Below are 25,294 nucleotides of genomic sequence, written 5' to 3'. Positions count from 1 at the left end.
GTTTTTTTACAAAGTGTTTTTCCTACTTTGAAAAAGTGAGTATCTCAATGGAATTCCATGCATATTAAAAATTAAATAAACAGACCCTGAAACACATAATTAAATGAATAATCTTATAAAATGCACCTATTTAGTTTTGATTAAATGATCTGATAATGCTCTATCTATTTTTAAATCAGAAATTAGAATGTTATTTTAGGAATTGAATTGTAAAACTATCCTGAAAAAAATTATAAACATTTATTAACTTGTATATGGGTTGTAATAAAACAAGAAATGAATCTTTTGAATGAGAATGTTGAAAATATTATTTTTCTCCCACATCATTTTTTATAAATAACTCAAGGCAGCAAACATACCTAATACTTCTAATTTCCCCATAAACACAATGAGTTGGGCTGAAAGAGAGTGACTGGCTCAAAGTCTTTTATGCCTAAAGCAGGACCAGAATAATGCAATAATACAATTTTTTTACTGAGACATTTAAATAATGGTAAATAAGGAACAGTTGACATAGGCATTTGAAGAGTTGTGTGGCTTGGTTCTGCTACATTTTAGCAATCTTTGCTTCTTGCATCTTAATTAAGCATCACTCCCTTAACTAAGTTGTAAATAAATTGGCTTAAAATTTGTATTTTAAAATAATGGATGGCTAAAATGAAAAACAAAATATGCCACGTTAAAAGGGAGCCTTAATATCTATTAAATACAAGAGAACAAAGGGGATTACAAGAATCTTACCCAGAACACGAAAATTAATTGAAAAGAAGTCTCTCAGGATTTATAGTACTTACAGTAGGTCTTACTATATTAAGTCCAGGATCTGTTACAAACTCAATGCCCTTCCAGCAATCGCAGAATTAATATTCTCAATCACAGCATTAATATTATACCAATAAGAGAAAATTTGTAGCTCAGGGTTGAAATGAGGGGTCCTTGGTACTCTCTGAGCTTGGTTGTTTTCTTGGAGATCGTCCCAAAGGTGCTTTTTCAAGAGGCAACTGGACTTTTTGGTTTTCCCTTTGAATAAGTTTCAAAGTCTTCAAGAAGCTTCTTCAGTTCTCACTGGATAGTGGGGAATGGAAGGATTTATACGCTTGCAGACAGCTGGTTATTTGAATTCTTTTAGCAAGTCTGTTAAGCATGCCGTTTTTTAAGTCATGAAAAGAATAGAATAGCATAGAATTCTTTATTGGGTAAGTGTGATTGGACAAACAAGGAATTTGTCTTTGGTGCATGTCCTCTCAGTGTACATAAAAAGACAAGATACATTTGTCAAGAATCATAAGGTACAACATTTAATGATAGTCATAGGGTACAAATAAGCAATCAGGAAACAATCAATAACAGTATAAATTTTAAGGCTATAAGCCACAAAGTTACAGTCCTGCAGTCATAAGTGGGAGGAGATGGATGATAGGAATGTTAAGAAGGCTAATAGAAATAGTAATGCAGCCTTAGTGAATGGTTTGACAGTGGGGAGGGAATTATTTGTTTAGCAGAGTGATGGCATCCGGGGAAAAAAACTGTCTAGTTGTCTTGGTGTGCAGTGCTCTATAGCGTTGTTTTGAGGGTAGGAGTTGAAACAATTTATGCCCAGGATGAGAGGGGTCTGTAAATATTTTCACGGCCCTCTTTTTGACTCGTGCAGTGTACAGGTGTACAGGTGCAATGGAAGGCAGGTTGGCAGTAATTGTTTTTTTCTGCAGTTCTGATTATCCTCTGAGGTCTGTGTTGGTCTTGTTGGGCTGCAGAACCAAGAGAATGCAAGTGACCAGCTGTCTACAAGGAGCATAGCTTCACCATCCAGTCAGAGCTGAAGATTATTCTTGGAGGAGAAGCCAAACCTTTTCAAAGTAAAACCAGAAAGTCCAGTTGCCTCTTGAAAGAGCACTTTTGGGACAACCATGACCTGGATGGCTGACAATCTCCAGAGGCATTTTCTTGCAGATGTTTCAACACCCAAACGAGGTAACTTCATCAATGACTTAGTACTAATGCTGTCACTTAGTGTGGCTCAATGAAACGTCCCACTGAGATTCATTGCGTGCGTGCGTGCGTGAGAGAGAGGGAGGGAGAGAGGGGCAAGCGCCGGACCCTGCAAAGCAACCTCGGCAGAGCGGCCGGCACATCCCACCTCTTCTTCGAATCCCTACCGCGAGAGCTACTCTGTCTCGCTCTCTTTCCTGATTGGCGGGCGAAGCCGTCAAAGAGCCGTGGTGGCTGGACGAGCCTAAACAGAAGAGTCGCGTGGCCCGTGCGGCGTTCGACCCCGCCCTTTCCCTCGTCTCAAGAAAAAGACGTAGCCGGGTGGGCTGCTCGTTCTTCAACGCCTCCATGCCCCGCCCCTTTTCGGCGGAGAGGCGGAGTTGGCAACTGGCTGGAGAGAGAGAGAGAGAGAAAGGGGGAAGAAGGTGCTGGCAAGGCCTCCCTGGAGGGTAAGTGTTGGGAGCGCTGGCTGAGTGTAAAAACGCGGTGTGAGCAAAAACACGCCTTTTCTTTATACCGGCTGGGTGTTCTCAGCGAGTGTCCGCAGGATGTGCGGCGAAGTAGCTCCCCACGGCGAAGCGTGTGAGGTTCTCCAGCTTTGGATCAGGGAAGCGTGCAAACTGTGCCTGGCTGAAACAGGTCGCCTGAACTTGGCTTGCTTTGGCAGAGCCAAGTGTACGACGGCATGCGGAGCTATTTCACTGTTAGATCTGTAGGGGCGGGACATCTTTGGTATAGCTTGGAACCAATACACCAGACATCGCCAAAGTTGACGACTTTAAGACTTGTGGACTTCAGCTCCCAGAATGCCCTAGCCAGCCATGCTGGCTGGGGCATTCTGGGAGTTGAAGTCCACAAGTCTTAAAAGTCGCTAAGTTTGGGGACCCCTGCAATACACCCTCAACAAAAAAGAAATGCATGGCAGATTTGGAGCCATGAGGTGTAAATCAGCGCTGTTCTTTTTCGGGATAACGTAGCACACAAACCAAAGGACCGGATTTACTTTCAAAATAAACCACGAGGTTCCTAATAAATTAGTGTAAGAAACAAAAAGATTTTTTAAATGGGAAAAAAGGGGCTTCTAACACAACCTGCCCACACCATATCTCAAATCTGTAAGAATGGGATAAGGAAGACTTAAGGCGTAGAATGATTTTTTTGTTTTGTACTGAGTGCCAGAAATATCAAACGCTTTTAAGATATGTATGAAACAATTGGAAAATAGCTGAACTGCTTAATTCCTACTTTGCATCTGGCTTTTTTGCAAAGGGAAAAAATGGCCCGACTTGTCAGAAACTATGCCATTTGGGGAGGGAGGAGGGAGCAGAAAAGAAATGTAGCTCAAAATAAGCAAAGAATTGAGAGAACTCCCAAGTTGCTTTGAATGAATTCAAAGTGCCCTGGGCTGGGTGGATTACATCCCGAGATGCTAGTTCAATTGATGGATATGATCTGAAAATTATTGTAATCTTTCAAAACTCCTGAATGACAGGGAAGGTGTCAGAACATTGAAGAGCTAACTTTGTTCTATTTGCTCAAAAAACAGAGAAAAAAGTAAAACCAGGGAACTAATCAGCTGTACACCAATACATGGAAAAAATGCTAGAACCGTGATAGCAAACTATCACAGGTGGCATATGGAGCTCTGTCTGCGGGCACATAAGCCGTTGCCCCAGCTCAGCTCCACCGCACATGTGCGGACGCCTTCCGCCGGCCAGCTGATTTTCGGGTCTCTGTCATGCATGCTCATGGTGGGGCACATGTGGGAGATGTGCATGCATGCACGGGAGGAGCGCGGGGGTGGGGCCCCCCACATCCTGTTTTTGGTCCCAGGAGGCTTAAGGGAGGCCTGCTATGCCCAAACCGGGGCACGTACAACATGCACTGCAGTTGTTAAGTTAGTAACATATTGGTAGTTGTTAAGTGAATCTGGCTTCCCCATTGACTTTACTTATAAGAAGGTCGCAAAAGGTGATCACAGGACACTGCATCCATCATAAATATGAGTCAGTTGACAGGCATCTAAATTCTGATCACATGACCGTGGGGATGCTGCAGTGGCTGTTAGAGTGAAAAATGATAATATATCGCTGCTTTTTTTTTTGGGTGCTGTCATTTTGAACAGTCACTAAATGAACTATTGTAAGTCAAGGACCACCTGTATTTGTGTTGTTATTTGCAACCAAGATTCTAATTCCATTTTCTTGGTCGGAGGCTTTAGCATTAGTATACAAACCAAAAATTGAATGTTTGTCAGTCTCTTTATCATCTGTCTGAAACTCAACATATTTATTTTTCCAAACCAAATTCTCACAATAGCAAATTTTATTATGAAAAAAGGGATGGAATTACAAGAATTTATATCTAATTTCAGAAACCCAAAATATGTTAGGCTGAAGTCTCCTAATTTTCTTTTTACTGTCTTTCTGTGAACTTGCCAACTGTTTACAAAGTCATTTTCTGAATTGCTACCATTGAAATGGATAGTTAGAGCTACCTTTCTCAAATAATGGCATGATATATTTTCAAAGCTTTTATTGTCTCTTGACTTCTCATATCCTACTTCTAACATTAGTTTTATTTCATATATCCCTGGAGAGAAATTGTCATGTGCTAGTCAACATGGTGCCTTGCTACCTTCTGGTTAAGGTCAGCAGCCTTGCTCCATTTTGTTTCAGGTAGAATTTGTGTCTCTTGTATAGCTCACAAGAATTCAAAAATGTTTGATAAGTAACCTTGTGAGGTTGTAAGAGGAGAATTCTAATGTTTGCTGTATTTGAAGCACAATAACCACAACAGAAATAATATCTATTTTTGCATCTCTTTCTGGTGCCTGCTTTATGTAACAAGGTTGCTTGATGGGAAACTAATTTTGTATCCCTTGGTTTTACAATGATCATGATTATATTATTAGTCTTTATTTTTCTAAGAACTAACCCATGTGTTTTGTGCATGCATTTTGGGAGTTTCTCAGCTAGTACAGGTAGTCCTTGTATAATGACTACTTGTTCAATGACTGAAGTTGTGATGGCTTTGAATGAATGGTATTTATGACTAGCAAACATCCTACATTTAATAATGGTAGCAATATCCTGCAGTCATGTGATCCCCATTTGTGACCTTCCTTGCTGGCTTCCCACTAGCAAAACAATGGGGGAAGCCAGCAGAAAAAAGTCACATTCCAGTAAGCCATTGACACTTTCCCCTGCCCAACAGCCACCACTCACACTGCTGCTACGCCTTGCAGGCTACCACATCCCCTCCTCTGGCTGGCAGCGTCCACCTACTTGCCTGACCGCCTGCTTGTAAATCATGTAGGACTCAGTTAATGACCAACAATTTTTGTTTAGTGTTTATCTTTGTTTATAGGCAGCGGGGAGTGCTGGGATTGCTTTTGCTAAGCTATGCAGTTATGTGTTGTTGTTATGCTGTATAACTCTTTCACTTAGTGATGGAAACTCTGGTCCCAATTATTCCCATTAAATGAGGACTATCTTTATATAAAGTGATAGCCTCAACATCATGAAACAGGAAGAAATAGTAATATAGACCAAAGGTAGAAATGAAATGCTATGGCATAAATCAGAAAACATGATACTTCCAAACAGTGTACATAGAGAAATAAAACAGGATAACGTCTAGGCTTTCATTCTAGTGGAAACCTGTTAATGAGTGTTTATTAAACCTAAAAAATAGGTAGTCTGTATTAATTAGTTTTGTTACTATATTGCTCAGGTGGATTTACTCTCAGGAAAATGTTTGAGAAGTAAGATGCTGATATCCTCATCTGGAGTCTTGACTTTAAACTTCTGTCTGCCAGACCTTTCTGGATTTTTCTTGATTGAGTTTGTGTATTTCAGGTGAAATAGTTGCTAATGAAGTCTGAATGAAAGTCTTGCCTAAGCCTTTTTCTCCAGAGTATATAGAAATAAGGTAGACAAAGTACAAGTCTGAATTAAACAGACCTCATTTTTAAATTTTGTATTTAAAACAATGTTCTAATATATCAAATATATTATTCTTTAATAGGTAATTTTTTAATCTACCAAAATGGTTTTAAAGAAGAAGAAAGAAATTCAGGTTGATAGCTTTGTTCTTGAATATCAACAGCTTGAAAGACTTCGCTGTAAGTATAATTAAGTTGCTTAATTTGTCTCTGTAGATATATTTTAGTGGTGCCATAATGATTTTTAAAAACTAATTTCCCTTGAGCGTACATTTTGAATTAAAGACAAGAATACCATCCCTTTCATGTCTACATGTCTATGTGTTTTTTCTACCTGAATTTGAAAAAAAGTTTTTCTTCAGTAAAAAGCAAATTAGAGAAATTACAAAACGTTTGATGTTAAAAATAATGTTCTATATTAAAGATGTGCTTCAAATGTCCTTCCCATTTTCTGGTTTTCTGCAGCAAGTTGGCCATTCAGTTTGAGTGGGCTATTTATATTAATAATGATCAAGTCTTACTCAATATTGTATTACACTTAAGATCTATTTCTTAAGGATAACATTTGGGCAACCAATTCTAGTCAATCTGAATTGAAGTGCTGTTTGCAGAGCAGTGATGTCACAACAGCATACATCCCCATCAATACTTATGCTGTTGTTTTCTGGATCACTTCTGTCTTTTAAGTATTTTTCTGTCTTTTAAGTAGTTTTCAAGTACATCCTCAACATTAACAGATGTGATTAGTTTAGTATAAGGGAGGAGGTAGGAAATAGCTTTTGTCATGTGGACTATTGGACTTTTAAATATTGGACCATTAACATATTTTTGCTTTCTAAATGTGCAGCTTTTGCAGATGTTGAAGGACAAAACCTGGCTTCTCTATTATTGCAGTGTGCACAGTTGACAGATGGCATTCAGCAAATTAATTTGATCAAACAGGTTTGATTTTAGTTATACTAGTAAAAAGAATAATATGGAATTACATTAAATGCATGCGATATAGTCTCACTTATATACAAATTAAAAAAATGAGCAACAGTTATGCATGGAAATTTCACTTTGCCCATGTTCTTTGTCTTTCCTACAAATGAGAAAATCAGATGGTTACTCCTTAACATTTATTTGATGCTGCATTATGTATTCGTTTAATTTAAGGGCTACATCCAGCATTGCATGAGTAGACTTTACTGATGACATAGAGCAGAGATGTCAAACTCAAGGCCCGTGGGGTGCTTCGCTCTGGCCCACGGGGCCACCTTGGAAATGGGAAAAGACTGGCCTGCAGCCCTCCCAAGCTCTGTTTTTGCTGGCAAAGGGTTGCAGGAGGCCGTCCCAGCTGAAAACGAACTTGTGATCCCAGTTTCGCTGTCAGGGCATTTGGGCCACAGATGCCCCTGACACAGGTGATGTCAAGCTGGCCACACACCCCTGCTCCCCCCCTCCCCAGGTCAAACACAACCCTGATGGGCCCTCAATGAAATCGAATTCGACACCCTTGACATAGAACATCCTGTTGGTTTTGATCCCAGATGTAGAGTCTTCCCAGTCTTTAATCTGGAATGCACATTGCTGCTGCCAGGAAGTGAGAGGAATCTGCTTTTTATTCTTTGTTGGATAGCAATGTTGGATGCAATTATTACTTTACAATTTAAAATGGAATGGTGGATACAAATGTTACTTTTAAAAAACAATGGATACGGTTTATAAGTATATACTTGTATAATGTTACTATTGCAAAGTATATTATCTAACAGTTAAATGTTGTCATCTAGTAGAAACTTTGAAATGTACTTTTTCCATAGCTATTTGGAATAGCCTTCCATCTAATATTCAGGGGGACCCTTTCCTTTTTGCTTTCTGGAAGGCCATGAAGACCTTGGCTTTTATACCAAACATGGTCTAGGATGAGTTTGAGTCAAGTGGTTAGCAGTATGGTTGGTACTGTTTCCTTGGTAGAGGGTATGATGTATTTTAATATTATTGTTTGCTGTGAATATGAGCTAGACAGCCATATAAACCAAGTAAGTAAGTAAGTAAGTAAGTATATTTTCTATCATGGAACACGGTAATGGCTAAGATGCTGAGCTTGTCGATCAGAAAGTTCGGCAGTTCGAATCCCTAGTGCAGCATAATGGAGTGAGCTCCTGTTACTTATCCCAGCTTCTGCCAACCTAGCTGTTTGAAAGCATGGAAAAATGCAAGTAGAAAAATAGGAACCACCTTTGGTGGGAAGGTAACAGTGTTCCATGCACTTTCGGCATTTAGTCATGCCGCCACATGACCATGGAGACGTTTTCGGACAACGCTGTCTCTTCAGCTTTGAAACGGAAATGGGCACCGCCCCCTAGAGTTGGGAACGACTAGCACATATGTACGAGGAGAACCTTTACCTTTACCTATATTTTCTATACTGGTTAGCAGCTAGGTTCATTTGACAAATGTTTCATATAATTATCTATATGCATGAAAATGCAAGACATTTGATTCATGAATTGCAAGAATAAAAGTCAAGAAGGATCAGTATCTTAGGTTTTAGGATTATCCAAATCATTATGTAGTCTAGCCTTCCCCAGCCTGGCACTTTGCTGTGTTGGAAATATTGCTTCCATATTAATGACTGTTGAAATTGTTGCTTCAGCATCAATTGCTTCAGCAAAGTTGAAGGATATCTAGTTGGAAAAGGCTGATAAATATGAATAGCAAAATCAATTTGTCAGTTTGCTTGAAAAAAATGAAACTAATAAGAAACAGAAGGTTACTTCCCTGCTTGGAAGAACTCTGATACAAGTGTTAAATTAATATTAAGAATGTAAAAAGTAAAAGATTACATCCTGCCCTGAAATGTTTAATAACGATTAAGAATGCTCAGGGGTTTCCAAGGGGTTGGGAGACAGATGGAAATTTATGCAGAAGGAATTAGAAATAAATTTGTAAAAATAAGCTGATTGGTTAAAACAATGACCTGGAGTTTCCATACTCTAATGTTTGATTATACATGTATCTATTATACATTCTGTTATGCATTATGCTATATATACTGTGCTTCTTACTGACTTTTATATAAACCTGATATATACATTACGCACAACACACAATCCCTATTTATCTTGAGTCTTTGTGGGGGAAAAGCAAGTTACATTGTTTTTTATTTTTTGTCATCTGCAGATTGTGCCTTTACTGGAGAAGATGGACTCCAAGTCTTCATGTAATAACATGGTTAAAAATTGTTTAGATATTTTGGGGATAGTGTTCTTATCTCTGGATATAAAGAACCCTTTGAAAAAAGTCCTAGCAAGGTACTAGCCAAATATTATACTAAGAAAGTGCTTCATGTTTCTTTGATGGTCTTCAGGGGAACATAGATATTACGAAAATGAATGATACAAATGGTAGTGGACTTTGTATGACATAAAATATTTTGTATGAGATATAAATTTTAAAATGATTCTTTTCTAAGTATTCTTGACTTTATAATCCTATTTACTTTCAGCATTTATATGTATTGTACTCACTAAATCTTAAAAGGCAAAGATATTATGAGTGGTATAGTAATATAAACCTTAGTTAACTTTTTTCGTGATATCCAGAAAATTATGAATGAAGGCAAATATATGTGTCCCAAGATAATCCTGTTGCAGAATTCAATCTGGGTCAGCCACTGGAACTAGAGGTTTTGTCTTCTGAGCTTTCGGACTCGTGCTGTAGCCCATCTTCAGGGAACTCTTCTCTAGCTAGCAAATTGTTGACTGTATTTCCAAATCCTCTAATATTTATATTTTGGGGGAAAGTGTAATGCAGCGTGTTATTTCAGAGATGCAAGACAGTAAACATTTTGCTATGAGCAATCTCTTTCTTCTTACAATCCATTCTCTCTTCTCCCAGAAATAATGAAATGTTTAACTGAAGATCTGCTTGTTCTGTAGATCTTCATTTTCCTTTGATTTCTTTTGAAGCCTCGTATCAAAACAAATGCAACAGAATAGTGATGAAGAGATTGTGGTGCTCAAAAAAATCCATTGATATAGTTTTTAACTTAAACCTTTTAGTATTTCCATTTTAATTTGGCAATGTTTTTTTTGTCTACAGTTGCCTGAATGACCTTCCAGAACTGCTTATAGCAGAAGCTACAGACAGTTTTGTTGCTTGCTTTAAACAAGAATTAGCAAATACAGACTTCTCTCACATTAGAAAAACTATAGATAATCTTGCTTCTTGTGTGGAATTTATACACATAGGTATGATTCATTTTAAAAATACGTTATACATTAAACATATTTTTTGATTATTCAAAGATGTTATAAGATGTTAAAATGTATACTTGAATTTTTCAGGTAAATCAAGTGTGACTATACTATTCAAAGAAGGTAAATGTTTTGTACCTCTTCTTGTGTTGGAATGAGAGAAGAATATGAGATGAAAATGTTTCATACCAGTCTTTATAGGAAGCATTTTTCTGTTGCTAAGTAGGTCTATAATTAAAAGCATTTTCTATATTTTGAGATATTACAGTTTTTAAATAGAGACAGGTTCTTGACTGGAAGGGTTTCCTTTCTGAAAATCGGCTGTCTGCGTTCCTTCAGCCAGTTCTAGAGTTCTTAAATTCTGTAGGGAGGCTCAGGTGTGGATTGTGGGTGAAGGAAATGACGTTTAAGAGAAAGTGCTATTGGATGACCTATGTCTGCTTATATAACATTGGATTTTATCTCTTCATAATGGGTAGATTTATAGTAGCAGGCAGTTTTTCAGATATTTATATGTTGTCTAAGTGCTCTAGTACAGGTAGTCCTTGCTTAACAACCATTTGTTCAATGACTGTTCAAAGTTAAGATGGCACTAAGAAAAGTGACTGCTCCTTGAAATTGTGGTTATTGCAGCATCTCTACAGTCACATGATCATGATTTGGGCACTTTGGGCAACCAGCACACATTTACAGGAGTTGTAACATCCCATACTCACGTAATCACCTTTTGCAGGCTTCACAGCTGGCTTCTGACAAGCCAAGTCAATAGAGAAACTGGCAGAAGTTGCAAGTCATGATCACATGATGTTAGGCTTAGTGAACTATGATGATTTGGATAACTGCTGCAGGTGGAACTAATGTTGTGCATAGCAACAGAGTTCTAGGTCCCAATTGCAGTTGTGAGGGTTATCTGTATATACAGTTCTTGAGCAATGAGTTCAATATGGATATTACAGTTGGAGGTTAAGGATTAGGATATTGAAAGCACTCTCAATTCTTAATTTTATGTTTTTTTTAAACTATTTCTATAGCTCTTCAATTTCTGTTGAAATCTGTGCTTAAAATAGAAGAAGAAAACCGGTAAGTGCTAGTACTCAAGATACAATGTGGAGGCTGATTATTCTTTTAACAGCAAATAATTGTTTTCATACATTCAAAAGTTTTTTTTATTGTCTAGAATAGATCTGTGGGTAAACAGCATTTTCAAATCAATACTTTTAATCAGAACATAAGTACTTTGTCAATATATAATAGTTTTTAATTTTAAGAAATTTTAAGAAACTGTAAAACATAATGTTCATGAAATATACAAAAAGAGCTTCACAGTATTTGTAATGTGTTCTTGTTGATTAAGTAATTTAAATTTATTTGTAATGTATATATATGAATCTCTATCCATTGGTCTACTACAAGGACATATATATGCAAGTAGATATTGTTGTGACATATAAAAGATCCTCACAAACAGATTTGAAAGTAATTTGTCTTATTTATATCTTTTTAAAGGCAATTCAGTGGAAATCACATTGCTCAAACTCGGTTGATGCATGATTTGCTTATGGGAATTAAAGTTTCCATGACATTGATCCAAAAAGTTCTGGAAAATATACAGGGATGTTTTTGGAAGAAATTGGATTCTCCCATTTGGCAATGTATGTGTGGACTTCTGAACTGCTTTATATGCTGCTTAAATAATGGTAAATAGTGCTAATAATTTAAATTTTTAATTTTTCTCCAACAGTTTATTTCAAAATAGATAAAGCTAAACTCACAAATAAGAATCTTTATACTAAAATGATATCACTCTTGCTTATTTTTTTAAACTTGGATTGGATTTTAAAATTTCTATGAATGCAATTCTGCTTGCAAAAGGGATACAAGTATGCCTTGCTTACCAACTACCTTTTTAATGACTGTTCAAAGTTATAATGGTTATAACAAAACACAGTCTTTAAACCAATCTTCATAACAAGCAGAATTAATAGAGAATGCAGATGTAAAATTGCACATCTCTGTCATGCAATGTCTCGTTTAATAACCTCTATGATTGCCTAACAATGGAAGTCAAAGTGATATCATACGTCTGGCACAGTTGTGCATGCGTTTGCTTAATGACTACAGTGCTTAGTGACAGAATTGCCAGTCTGAATTGTGATCAGTAAATAAGGAGTACTGTAATTATTTCCTCCAGCTTATATAAAACCTTGTGAAAATCTCTGCATGTTTGGTTGTTTGCCATAGGCATCAAATTGAATGAATGAATGATTTAGAGCAGCACAAAAAATGGTTTGGGAAGTTTCAAGAGTAATTGTTAAAAACTCTCTCTTTCTGTACATAGCAGCATATTCTGATTTGTAGTCTTATGAAAATGGAACAGCTATTTATGGGAAGGCTACTTTAGGTCCTAGTTGATATTCAATTAATGTTGTGATTTCTACAACATTAGAAACAAATAATAATAGCATAATTTTATGAACAATTGAGACTGCTGTATATAGTAATGATGATTTTCTTTGGTATGTTTATGAGAATTAGTATGTTAAATGCAATAGAAAAATATATAGTAGGAATTACCTTATTATTTCAGAAAAGCAGAATGGTATTCAAGTACTTTAAATTCCATTTATAATTCCAGTGTCTTTTTCTTTTATTTAGAAGACCTTCTACAAACTGTCCAGACTTCAGCAGGATTGGCTGTTGTTCTTTTTATTAAGACAATGTTTCAACCTATTGAGAAGTTACCTTGTTTGGTTAGTGTGTTTCTTCTGAAAAAAAGTAAAAATATGTATACAATTAATTTTGAATTAGTATTTGAAACATTAAGCTAATTTAAGAAAGAGAAGTAACTGAAAAAGTAGCCATTTCAATATTAATTATAAGTTTTATGTAAATTCTACCACAGGAAATATTGCCACTTCACTGTGCAATAAGATAATATTTAATTATAAGGAACTTTGGGACAAGATTGTCACGATGTTAAAAAGTTTGCTAGGCATGAACTGACATTCAAGAGTTAAACTAAGAAAGAGTTATTGCGCAGGTCATAAAAGTTCTTATCTGAAAGTGATTTATTGCGCATGCGTTACACATTCCTAATTCCTTTCTTCTTTGTTCGGCTACATTTTATTATCAAAATGTAACCAATTAGTTATTTCTGTTTCATTTACTTTTATTATTTTCGTATTAAAGTTTGTTTATTAATTAGAATATACTTATTAAAGACTTTTATTTTATTTTTCTTAATATCTCAAAAGATATGCGGAAGGGAATCAGCCCGGTCCATTGATCTCAGATTTCCCCAGGGTTTTTTTTCCCTGACAAAGATAACATTTACTTGGAAGTTAATCCCATTGAATTCACAGGAACAATTATCAGGGGATTTTTAAAGGATTACAACTATAATCTTGGTCCCACAGATTTACTCAACCTATGGATCTGAATTTTTGACTGAGTAAATGCAATCCTATATGGATTTGGGGATAGCCTATAATGCTAAAGCATGTGTTTTGGGTGGTAAAATGGAGATAACTAGCAGTCTTAAATATTTCTGGAAACATACAGTACGTACTATTTGAAGTTTAGCTCTCTTAATTTCCATTCGGTGACAGCTGTAAAAGAAATAACCATTGCTATTTGCCTTTTTTGCTGTAATTTCTTGTCTTCCAGCGATCTAGTAAACCATACTTTTTTCCCTCTTATATTACAGTTATATTACATTTCTTTTTTGCAGATCAGTGACTTGATTTGTGGCTTATTAAAGTGTTCAGATGTGCCAGAGTGGTTTGTGGACAGCTGTGGAGGTCTCTGTACTGCTGAACTTTCTGACTCCGTCCTCCTTTTTCTTTGCCATGGAGCACTTGCTATGTTAGATTGGAAAGATCACAGCATGGGAGAGAATGCAGAGAAACTACTCTTGGATATAGCCTCTGTTTTGTTGACCTTAAGCACACGGTAAAATCTGTTGCTATGTTTTATAATTTTGAGTCTGTGCAAATTTAATAGTTGAAGTTTTGACCTACTCTGTGAGGTCTATTATTATTATTATTATTATTATTATTATTATTATTATTATTATTATTATTATTATTATTATTATTCATATTTCTAAACCCAAAAACCCAAAAACCCATATTTCTAAACCCAAAAACCCATATTTTTCTCCCAAAAAGGGTCTAGACTGCCTTTGGCATGAAAGCTGTTTAGAGAGAATGTCACACTTTCTCAGTCCAATCCACCTCATAAAATTGTTATTGCAGAGAAAATAGGGAGATATATTATTTATAAATGCTTCTCCTTGGCTACAGTTTTGTGTCTGCTTATCTGGAACTAAGCACTGTTAACGTCATGGGAAAATGGTTCTGTCTAAAACAATGAGGCCGATTTCACCTATTGTTTTTCTTTCTACCGCTTCTTTTCTACAGGGTTTATGATTGCATTATTTATTGTCCCTTACTTTGTAGCGGCACTTAAGATGGTGCAACAATTGTTTGAATTCCCTTTTTTTGACTTATAAGGAGCACCTTTACCAACTTACGTTAAGCATCATTTTTTTTCCTTCATCCAGTCTATAGAAGATACCAGGCATTGTTTTTAGGTTTTTAATAATGTAAATTAGATTCACACCTCCCATTACAATTTTCCTTACCACTTAGAAATATTTCTGCATCAAAAGAACAGCTTGCATATATTCTTAAATATATACAGAAAGAAAAAGAAATTGTGATGCAAAGAGGAAAAAAAGATCAGACATTGAGCACAGCTAAAAAGTAAAGTATGAAGAAATAGTTTTATTATAAAGCATTCAAATAAGTGTAAATAAGAGGTGGAAGAAGAAGAAAAAATCTACATCTGTGATACTTAAACATTTGAATATTGATATTCAGTTTGTTTTAAAATATGCTCATGTATTTTCCCTACTTTATACTGTTTCTCCAAGGTTAAAAGAGTCTGTAATGGCAGCATCTCTATCCAGAATTCTAGCTATTTGGACCAATGTAGCAGTGGATTGTCTTCAATCAAGTTCTAGAAATCTGAAATTCAATCTCAATGGAAACTCAGAAACCATTAGTAAAATGTTGGATTATGTGTATGCACATTGGGAACATCCACTAGATGCAGTTAGGCACCAGACCAAGCTAATTTTTAAAAATCTTCTTCAAATACATCAGACTGCTGTGAAAGAATCCGTAATAAAACCAGACCCTTTCTTCTCAGAATTAACTGAAAGCCTGCTAGGTTTAGAATGGCATGTTAAAGGCAAATACTCATCACTTGGATATCTTGTGGAGTGTATTGGCATTGACAATCTTTTGGAAATTGACAGAACAATTCCTGTACAAATCTTGGATGTGATGAATGATCAGTCTTTTGCACCTTATGCAAGTGATTTATTGGAAATCATGTTTGTGAATCACAAGAGACATCTTATATCCACTTTGGAAAGAAGCACTTGGATTGATAGTTGGCATGAGACATGGGTTTCTCCTCTGCTTTTGATTTTATGTGATGGAAATCCAGAACAAGCCACCTATGTAACAGATTATTACTTACCAAAATTGCTAAAATGTAGCCCAGAAAGTTTGAACTACATGATTAAAATCCTTCAGATTTCAACAGAGTCTAATGTTGGTAAGATTTTTTAAATCTTATACTTAACATGTTGTAGTGTAAGGTATCCATAAATAGGCTGAGTTTGTGGGTGGCGATGGTGTTGTTCGTTTATTTATTTTTTTGAAATGAATTTGTTTGGGGGAAGGATAGAATTCCAAGTTCTCAGTTACTTAAAAGATAAGTAAAGATGACTCTTGGTGACTGGGAACACACTTTAGAATTTCTATTCTAAAGCCGCCTTTCAATTAATAATACAAATTTTATTTTCTTTATTACAAACTAAGTAAAGTTGGTCATTTCCCCCTTGTATTAGTTTTCTTCATAAACATTATAAAGATAATGTTCCCCCAACTTTAATTCCTACCTCAAAAGATCATGTTTTTATTGAAAAATTGGCTTTCATATTATGAAGGACTTCATATTATTTCATAGAATGTTTTCCAGTCATTAGAGTAGCCATGTCATCAGTCAAGTTCAAATGGTTGCTTTATAAGCTGTTCCTTTCCAAAGCGTTTTTATATTTAAACGGCCTTAATATTTAAATGCCACGATAGTGCTTGTAACATGGAGCCACATCTATGTGTATCATAAAAATTAAGATATACTTATCTGGTGGATTGATTTTTATGGGCAGGTTGAGTTGAGAAGAAAATGAATGACTAACCAGTATCTTTATTAATTAGAATTTATGTATTTTATTAAGGATCTTTCAAAACCAGAGGAGCTCTTGGAGCCCTGATGGCATGCTTGAGAACGGCCAGGGCTCATGGGCACTTGCAGTTTGTAGTCATATTACAAGATGGCCTTGTACCTGTGAGCTGTATAAAACAAGGTTTGGTTCACCAACATGATGAGGTACATGTCTCAATGTTTTAAATGTTAGAATTAGCATTTCAGAGAGAAACCAGATAATTGAAACTTGCTTCTAATTTTAAAGGTCCGAATAGATGCTTTGGGTTTACTGTGTGAAAGTCACCGCAGCACAGAAGTAATTTCCATAGAAGAAATGCAACTGATACAGTTTTTTATTAGATATAACTTGAACAACCAATCAGCAGCAGTGAGGCAACAGATTTGTTCCTTACTGAAAAAGGTAATTTCAAAATATGAATGTAAAATATACCCTTGTTTCTCAAAAGTGCTATAAGAAAATACAATACAAATGAAATTTCATGAAGTCTTTATGGATTTTTTAAATATGTAAATTACCGTATTTTTCCTCTTCATAAGACGTACCTGACCATAAGATGCATCTAGGTTTAGAGGAGGAAAATAAGAAAAAAAACTATCAGGTGAAGCCTGAGAGGAGCCTGAGGTGTCCTCTCATGTGCCAGCTCTGCCTATTGACTCCTGCAGTGAGGAAAAGAGATAGAAGGCGGGCAATGAGAAAGACAGAGGAGATGGGGTTTATCACTGTAAAAGGACCCCGCCGCTGTGGCCAGGCCTGTGATGCAATATTCATTCCACAGACATTTCTAACCACTTTTTTGGGGGGAGAAAGTGCATCTTATGGAGCGAAAAATACGGTAATTTGTAATGCCATTTTTTAATCTTTTTAATTGAATTCTATTTTGCTCCTTCTTCCAAAAGCTGTTCTGCCGGATATATGAAAGCTCCCAGACAATTCATAAAATGCAGCAATTGAAGTCTAAACAAAGTCTAATTAATCAGTCACTTACATGGGATCCATTAATAACTTTGCAACAATATAAGGTAGGTTTTGTAAATTGCTCTAATCCAAAGAATATTTTTGTGTAAATTTCAAATAATTCAGTTATCACAGAAGAGGAAAATAAAGAGTTGATTTTCTGTGATTTATAAAATTGAGGAATGAGATAGAAAAGAAGCCATGTAAAATTATCTAACTCTAACATAAAGGAAATGAATTTAATTCAATATTGACTATACTTGTCTTTTAAAATATTTTGTAATGTATTCTATCCTAAGCTGGGACTTATGCTACATATACAAAAATTAACCAATCTGGCAGTCTTCTTAGGAAAAAAAATGAGCTTTCACAGGCCTGAAGAGACAGGGTAGAATCAATCAATTATATTGCTGAAGTAGATTTGAACCATTAGACAATGTCTGTTATGTACAAATTGAAAAGTATAGAAAATTCTTGTCTATGAATGTGATAATATTTAGTAAGCTTTATTGCTCATTTTGGAAAATGATATTAATTCTTGTGATATTTTCTTGAAATGAAATCTTGCAGAACAGGCAATCAGCTTGTTAGTTATGCTGTGATATCATAGAAGCCTCTATGGTGCATGCAAACTGAAGCTTTATTTAGTAGCAGCTCCAAAAATGGCTAAATTATCAAACCTTAAAAGGCAAAAATAGATGTGTAATATACCATCCAAAATATTTCTGTATGTTCTAATATAAAGCATGTGCCATTGATCTGAGAAAATAATTCAACAAGAAATGTCTTTCTATGTCAGGACAAACTCAGTGTTAGTACAAGGAAACAAGAAAGAACTGACTACAGGTGACAATTGAATATTGTGATAGCCTCAATAAAGCACTTCTGGCTACTTTAAAAAGTTGTAGAAGCACCTCCTCCATTCAATCATGTGACCAAATTTTGGGCATTTGTGAACCGGCTTTCATTTACAATCAATTGCAAAGGGAAAATCAAAGGGAAAGCTGGCAGGGAAAGTCTCAAGTGGGAGGGCAGGACAGAGGGAAGCTGAAATCAACCTCTGAAAGACTCTTTCCTCCATGCATGGAGGGAGGCTGAAATCCTTTGGTGGGCTGCAGGAACATTTGAGGGCGAAAGAGCTGAAGCAGGCAGCTCTTTCTTTCTGTCCATTTAATGACCTGGGAGATCACTTAATGATTGCAATCAAGAATGTTGGGATTGTTGTTGAGCGGAGGAGTCATGGGTGTTTTACAATACAATACAATACAATAGTAGAGTTGGAAGGGATCTTGGAGGTCTTCTAGTCCAACCCCCTGCCTAGGCAGGAAACCCTATACCATTTCAGACAGATGGCTATCCAACATCTTCTTAAAGACTTTTTGCTTAACAACCACTTAACAGCCAAGATTCCAGTTCCAATTTTGGCACTAAGTTGCAGAGTTCCTGTAGCCACTGCAACTACTTGTTTGCTTCTCTTTTCATATCAGGCTTTTTGTAAAGAGAACAAAATATATAGGTTACTCCATATAGATGGCTAATTTGAGTGAGTGGATTTCAAAATCAGTTTGGCAAAATTTACCTTTATATTATGCAGGAATTTACATATCAGTTTTTCTAAACTTTATTGTTTGTCACCTATGTTACAAGAATCTCAGCAGACTGCTTGACTTCTCCTGGCAATATCCGGATAAGATTTCATGAATTTTGGGGGGAAGTCATGCTTCGGCTTATTTGGACGCTCTCTCCAGCTATCTTGACAGTTTCTCCACAATCATCTATGTATATGCATAGATTTAGAAAATGTATTCTGCTTTCCAAAGTAAAATTGTATTTGATCATTATCGCAAGTAAAAATGTAATTGCTGTTTTATCTTTAGGATTTCATCTCTTCCATCTGCAGTATACTTTTTGAATCCTTGTTTCCTGGCTCATCCCATCCAAGCAGATTTACTGCACTGACTCTTTTGGGAACAATAGCTGACATATTTCCCAACTCAGAAGGTAGCTTCCCTTAAAAAACCAAATTTTGCTAAATTGATTTTCCAGGAAATACTAAAGCTAATGTAACAGTTTAAAAATATTTGTTCATCCCAAAAATAAAATGGTTAAAGGATATGAACATTTTTATATTAGATGATAATAACTATGTTTGGATGATATAATGTTATCACCTGACGTTATAAACATGCTGGAGGGTCCCTCCCCTGGTTTAAGTTGCCCTTTTATCCACTCAAAAGTGATGACAGTTTTCATCAGAAACAAGTCTGAGAAAGAAGCTATTGTTTATTTTATGGTTCTCTTTTTGAGTTGACATGCTTTTGTTAGACGCTAGACCAGTGATGGCGAACCTTTTTTGGCTCGCGTGCCACAAGTGGGGGGAGCGCAGGGGGGTCGAGTGCGGGCGTGCCGCACCCATAATGCAACGCACGACCCCCCCAGTGCGCATGCACGCACAACGCGCAACCCCCCATTTTTACATGTTTTTTTGCCCTCCCCAGGCTCCAGGGGCTTTATAGGAGCCTGGGGAGCGTGAAAAGAGCCTCCCCCGACCCCACGGAGGCCCTCCAGAGGCTTCAGGGACTGTCCGGAGGCTTCCCTGAAGCCTTCGGAGCGCTTAAAACCACCCTCCGAGCAAACCGGAAGTGACTTCCGGGTTGCTCGGAGGGTCGTTTTAAGCGCTCCGAAGGCATCAGGGAAGCCTCCGGACAGTCCCTGAAGCCTTCGGAGCGCTTAAAACGATCCTCCGAGCAACCCGGAAGTCACTTCCGGGGGGCGGGGGAGGCTCTTTTCGCCCTCCCCAGGCTCCTATAAAGCCTCTGGAGCCTGGGGAAGGCGAAAAATTTGTCAGGGCCTCGCGTGCCCTGACAAATGGCTCCGCGTGCCACTTGTGGCACGCGTGCCATAGGTTCGCCATCACAGCGCTAGACAATTCTAGTGGATGACTGAGAATTCTTCATTGACAGCCTAGTTTTATGCTTTTCCCTAACTATTAGTTAGGCATTTACCTGGAAAAGGAAAATAGATGGCTTCATAAAGGCTAAGATCCTTCTGCAATAAATGCATATTGATTTCAGTATCAGCAGCTGATATTAAAAAAAAATCATCTGAACATGCAAGTCTGAATGTGCATGTGCATATGTTATTGTAGCAGCTGTTATGGATATCAAATAAGCAACACTAATAAGTATACATGGAAGGACTCTGAAGATTGTTATAATTCTCATACTAGACTCCTTTGAAACCAGAAATGGTATAACAATGAGATATTGTTTTCCTGTTGCTGTTATTGATAATGATACCATGTAATGATACCTGTTGCTGTTATTGATAATGATACCATGTAGTGTTTCCCTACTGCACACTATAGTCTATCATATAATACAGTAAATTTAGCGTTTTTTAAAAATGTTAAGTCATACCAGATAATAAGATGCATTAGAAGGAATGTTGCTCATGGTTGGTGGTGGTGATTTTTTCAGCCAAACTCCAAACCAGCTGTCTTTGTAAATATTTCCATTTTTAATAGGCCAAAGCCAAGGGTTATTTCAAATAGCCCAAGAAGTTGATTGTTCTCGGGCCGAAAGTTTGTTGCACTGTTTTGCCAGCACTTTTGAGGAAGTAAAGATCTTGGCATTTGATCTTCTAATGAAGCTTCATCCTTTTTTGCCTTATTTTCAGGTACTGGCACAGCTTACAGATTTATTTATTTATTATTTATTTATTATGACATTTATATAATCACTCAACTCACTCATGGTAACTAGATATTGACCGTTTCAAAATTACCACACATAAATTCCTCTAGCACTGATTACATATTGATTAACTATGCTAATCATAAACCAATATTTCTGCTTGGATATCCAGATGACTGAGCATGTTGCAGTTTGTACCATCAGCTAACATTTAAAACTTTATTTTTTCCCCTGCATATTTCAGGATCCTGAAAAACTGCAACCATTGTTTCATGTAGCTATGCAGCTCAGCCGAAGTTCCAAGCCATATGACTGCGTGACTGCTTCCTATTTATTGAACTTCTTAATCCATCAGAAAGGATTGTTGAATATTTGTTCAGAAAGTTATCAACTTCTGGGCATGTTTCAGCCAAATGAAGATCTACCTGCTGACTCATTAGAGAAGAATACTTTATCTGGTCATTATTTTACATTCTGTAGTTTAAAATTTCCATTCTGCATTGAAAGATGATGCCATTATGTCCAGAGAAAGTCTTCATGTTCAGACGTAATAGCTTTCTGTTTTAATCTAAACTTTGTGTTTCCAGTTTTTGGTACAAATAGTTCATGTAATGAGCTCTTAAAAGTTTTTTGTATTTGCTTTTTTGAAATTTCTATTGACCTAGGAATTTTCTTCGAAACTTTAAAGACGTAAAAATATCTGCAACAATCTGTCTCTCTAATTCTCTGGGCTTCATTAGTAGCCTGATATCATGTGTGCTACTTTACATGTTTTGACTTGGAAAAGCTGCCACAGCAAATTTCATTGATTTTACTGACATTTTGCCTGATCAACATGCATCTTCAACCTTTTTTCATTTTTATTTTATGTCTGTATAGTCTCTAGTCAATCTATACTAAAACACTGATTCCTATAACTTATAATTGGGCAAATCGGTGCACCGTAGGGCAAAGTTTTTTTAAACCAAGTTACCTCAGATGGGCTATTTTACAGAATGCGACTGAATCTGGGATCCATGACTCCCAACGGAATTGAAATTTGACAAATTTTATAAAACATTTTACGACATAAACATCATAAAACATTTTATGACATAAACATAAAATGTCATAAAACATTTCCTGTGCTGATGTTTGCTTGTGTTATACTATTCAGCATGGGCTTTTTTCAAGGCAGATACATCTCTGAATGAATCCCAGCTTTTCCAGTGAAGTAGACGGTCTGTCATTGCTGACCCAAAACTAGACTCATGGTGATCTAGTTTTACCTCTATCAGTGACTCTATCATCTGTTTGTTGCTTTTTTGTGATTTGCTTGTCTGTTTAATATAAAACTAGGATTTGGTAAGGAATGGTATTTACAAAGACTTACACCCTTCTGTCTTTTTATTTACATATAGTTATAAAGTCCTTGTTGGAAAATCTTGAAAGAGAAATATTGCAGGCTGAGAAGTCTTTACTTCACGCAGCTGCTTCATTCCCAATGTATGGCCGAGTACACTGTATAACTGGGGCTTTGTGTCAATTAAAGTGAGTTATATTGAGCATTGATGTGAATTGCAATGACTTTCATAGATTTCTTTATTGCTGTAGAGTAAGCTGAAGAAGTACTTGGTCTTGAAGCGGTGGGTTGGCAATTGTCCTTGAAAAAGTAGGGGGAACAAAAACAAATGCTGCATGAAATTAAATTTTAATTAGAATGTAATTTAGTTTCATTCAGTGTAATTATTTTCCACATGTTATGCATTTTGCCTTTCTGCCACAATAAGTAAGGTCTGTTGGTAAAACGTGTAGAATTTGTAGGGCCTGCATAGCTTCTCAGTGAATCCTGTAATAGTTTGCTTGGGCAAACTAATAAAAATATGCTCTTAATTTGGACTCAGGTATATTCTTGATTTGAGCTCAATTCCATTGAGTATATGATTTTCATGGCAACACTATGTAAATAGTTTGTATTGCCTTCTGGAATGCTTTCCAATTTTCCAGTTGAGACTACAGTCTGGATTCCATGGTGGTCTTGTATCAAAGGTATAAGCAGACTGAACTACATGGATCTTTTGAAGAATATTCTGTGTTGCTTCCGCAGTGAAAAACAGTTGCACCTAATCAGATTAATCCTGTTGTACAGCAGGATGTAACCACTAGTTTCAATAGAGCCAGAAGGAAATATAGATGAAGGATGGAAATGCTTTACTAGGAAGAGAAGTTTAGATTGTAGTTCAGACAACAAGACACCTTGAACAGATACTGAAAAGTATCCTTTTCAGTATATCACGCTGTGTTTTGGGATTCCAGTGATGCATTTATTTATATATCTTCTTTCATTGAGATAAAATATGACATGTAATAAATTATAAGAATAATCTTGCATGCAGTAAAATAATTATATAGTTTCAAGCTGCAATTTTGTGTGTGATAAGTTTATATTGAATAAGCATTAATTTATCATACTTTATTTACTTTTAATTAATTTTAGGATGACTTCATTCACAGGGAATTTCTTGATTTATTTCTTACAGTCATATGACACTGACCAATGAATGGAAGGAAGTAGTGAGAAAGCTTATTCTGATGTCCTATAAACTTTCTGCTGTAGTATCTCCAATAGTTCAGAGTTCATCTCCAGAAGGCCTTATTCCAATGGATACTGACTTGGGTAATGCAGGAATATTCCTAAAATTCCTGACTTTTTTGATGCACTAACCTCAATAAATTTTATGTATTTTGTTTATCAAACTAGATGTCTCTTTGCTGAATCAAATGATTTCCTTTTATGAGCCCCCTCAAATTGTGCATTTCATCTCTCTATGTATGTTGGTTCTGGTCAATATTGTGCTGTATTTTCTGTGTCAGTATAAAATTGCGATATGAGTGCTTATAATTTCTCAACGTGCAGCTGTTGATTATAGGTCAGAAATGTTTACTTGGTATTGTCAGTGCCTTGATCAAATTTAAGCATGGCCAAGATAGAGAGTTGCTAAGCTCCCATGTGGTTGATATTCAGATTTCCAAACATATACAGAAGAAGAGAAATGGAAACCAGGACTGGAAAATTGCTTCCAGTCTTTTCTTAAGCATTCATTTCTTTAATTATTTCTGCCCCTAACATGGCTGAGAGGCCATTCCTTCCTTAAAGCTGCCTTGGCTTTTCTTTGATGAAGTAAGCAATGGATAGGGACACAATGTCAGGGCAGCCTCCATCAGTAACCAAGAAAGAAACCACTCAACTCCATTTTTCAGAATTAAGAGTACTTTTACTGGTTATGAGTAGAAAGCAGCTAGCAAAGCAAGATCTGAGGCAAAAGCGCACGCAATCATAGATATCAATATGTGACCCAATTCCCTCCCCCTAGTGATCCCAACCCCCAGTCCAATCCGCACACCCCACAGGTGTCATGTGGGCTGCAGTTTCAAAACCCATCATCAGGTTGGTATGTCGGACGGTTGGCCTTGGCGGCAATGCCACTATCTGCAGCATGCGCAGTAGATGGTGAGAAAATGACTCCCTTCTTCATTCACTCCTGTGCTTAAGCTTCCCCTCCCAAATACCATATATCTCCCCCTCTCCCCGTTTCAATGGCAGCCAAAAGCGAGCAGCAAAGCAGAGGCTGACATCCGGCCCTCCGTCAGGAAAGGACATCATTTTTTTTTCCTTTCCCAAACAGTTAGTTTGGGAACAGGACAAACGGTGCTCACCTAAAGACTGCATTGAACTTTTATGTGAAGTTTTTAAAATTAAGCAGAAGGCTGCCAAAAATTAGTCCAAGGGCTATCTATAAACCCATGGCTCCAAATAGTCTGCCCTGTATTAAGGCATACAGGCCAAGCATATGTAAAGGGCAAGTCTGCTGTTAGTGCATGTAAGTAACAATAACATGCTGTTTTAAACTAGAAAAATGGGTCTGGCCTTGAGAAAATTTAATTAAAACCAAGAGAGAGAAAGGGTGACAAAACCAGAGAAGAATTTGGAGTATACCGTCCTATGGATTTAGAGTGGGATCACAGAGTACAGGGTTACATGGCCTGCAGTTTCTAGATTTTTCATATTACATTCCAACAGTTTCTTCCATCAATCAAGCTGGCTGTTTCTGAAGGGGTAGAAGTGTAACACATTAGGACAGGGGTGTCCAAACTTGGCAACTTTAAGACTTGTGGACTTCAA

The 25,294-nt window shown here is 36.6% G+C and overlaps 1 protein-coding gene across 2 annotated transcripts in view; it reads left to right on the top strand.

Moving 5' to 3' along the window:
- The first annotated feature begins 1,978 nt into the window (after positions 1–1,978).
- The window catches only part of THADA (THADA armadillo repeat containing), a 111,859-nt gene continuing 88,543 nt past the window's right edge, over positions 1,979–25,294 (top strand). The window contains exons 1-19 of one of the 2 annotated variants that reach the window (XM_081940023.1): positions 1,979–2,438; positions 6,019–6,115; positions 6,783–6,877; positions 9,104–9,234; positions 10,025–10,173; positions 10,270–10,302; positions 11,211–11,259; positions 11,686–11,876; positions 12,835–12,929; positions 13,910–14,130; positions 15,116–15,807; positions 16,493–16,644; positions 16,727–16,882; positions 17,380–17,502; positions 19,315–19,438; positions 20,964–21,115; positions 21,377–21,590; positions 22,533–22,662; positions 23,652–23,788. In XM_081940023.1, coding sequence (XP_081796149.1) covers positions 6,040–6,115; positions 6,783–6,877; positions 9,104–9,234; positions 10,025–10,173; positions 10,270–10,302; positions 11,211–11,259; positions 11,686–11,876; positions 12,835–12,929; positions 13,910–14,130; positions 15,116–15,807; positions 16,493–16,644; positions 16,727–16,882; positions 17,380–17,502; positions 19,315–19,438; positions 20,964–21,115; positions 21,377–21,590; positions 22,533–22,662; positions 23,652–23,788 — 2,920 coding nt within the window. In that variant the 5' untranslated portion in view covers positions 1,979–2,438; positions 6,019–6,039. Of the gene's footprint in view, positions 2,439–6,018; positions 6,116–6,782; positions 6,878–9,103; positions 9,235–10,024; positions 10,174–10,269; positions 10,303–11,210; positions 11,260–11,685; positions 11,877–12,834; positions 12,930–13,909; positions 14,131–15,115; positions 15,808–16,492; positions 16,645–16,726; positions 16,883–17,379; positions 17,503–19,314; positions 19,439–20,963; positions 21,116–21,376; positions 21,591–22,532; positions 22,663–23,651; positions 23,789–25,294 lie in introns of those variants that run through there. The other variant, XM_081940024.1, reaches the window with a different exon arrangement.

This window comes from Natrix helvetica (genome assembly GCF_964273705.1).
Source record: "Natrix helvetica genome assembly, chromosome: 2".
Taxonomy (NCBI): Eukaryota; Metazoa; Chordata; class Lepidosauria; order Squamata; family Natricidae; genus Natrix; species Natrix helvetica.
Note: the sequence above shows the minus strand (reverse complement) of the source record. Positions and strands in the feature narration are given on the sequence as shown.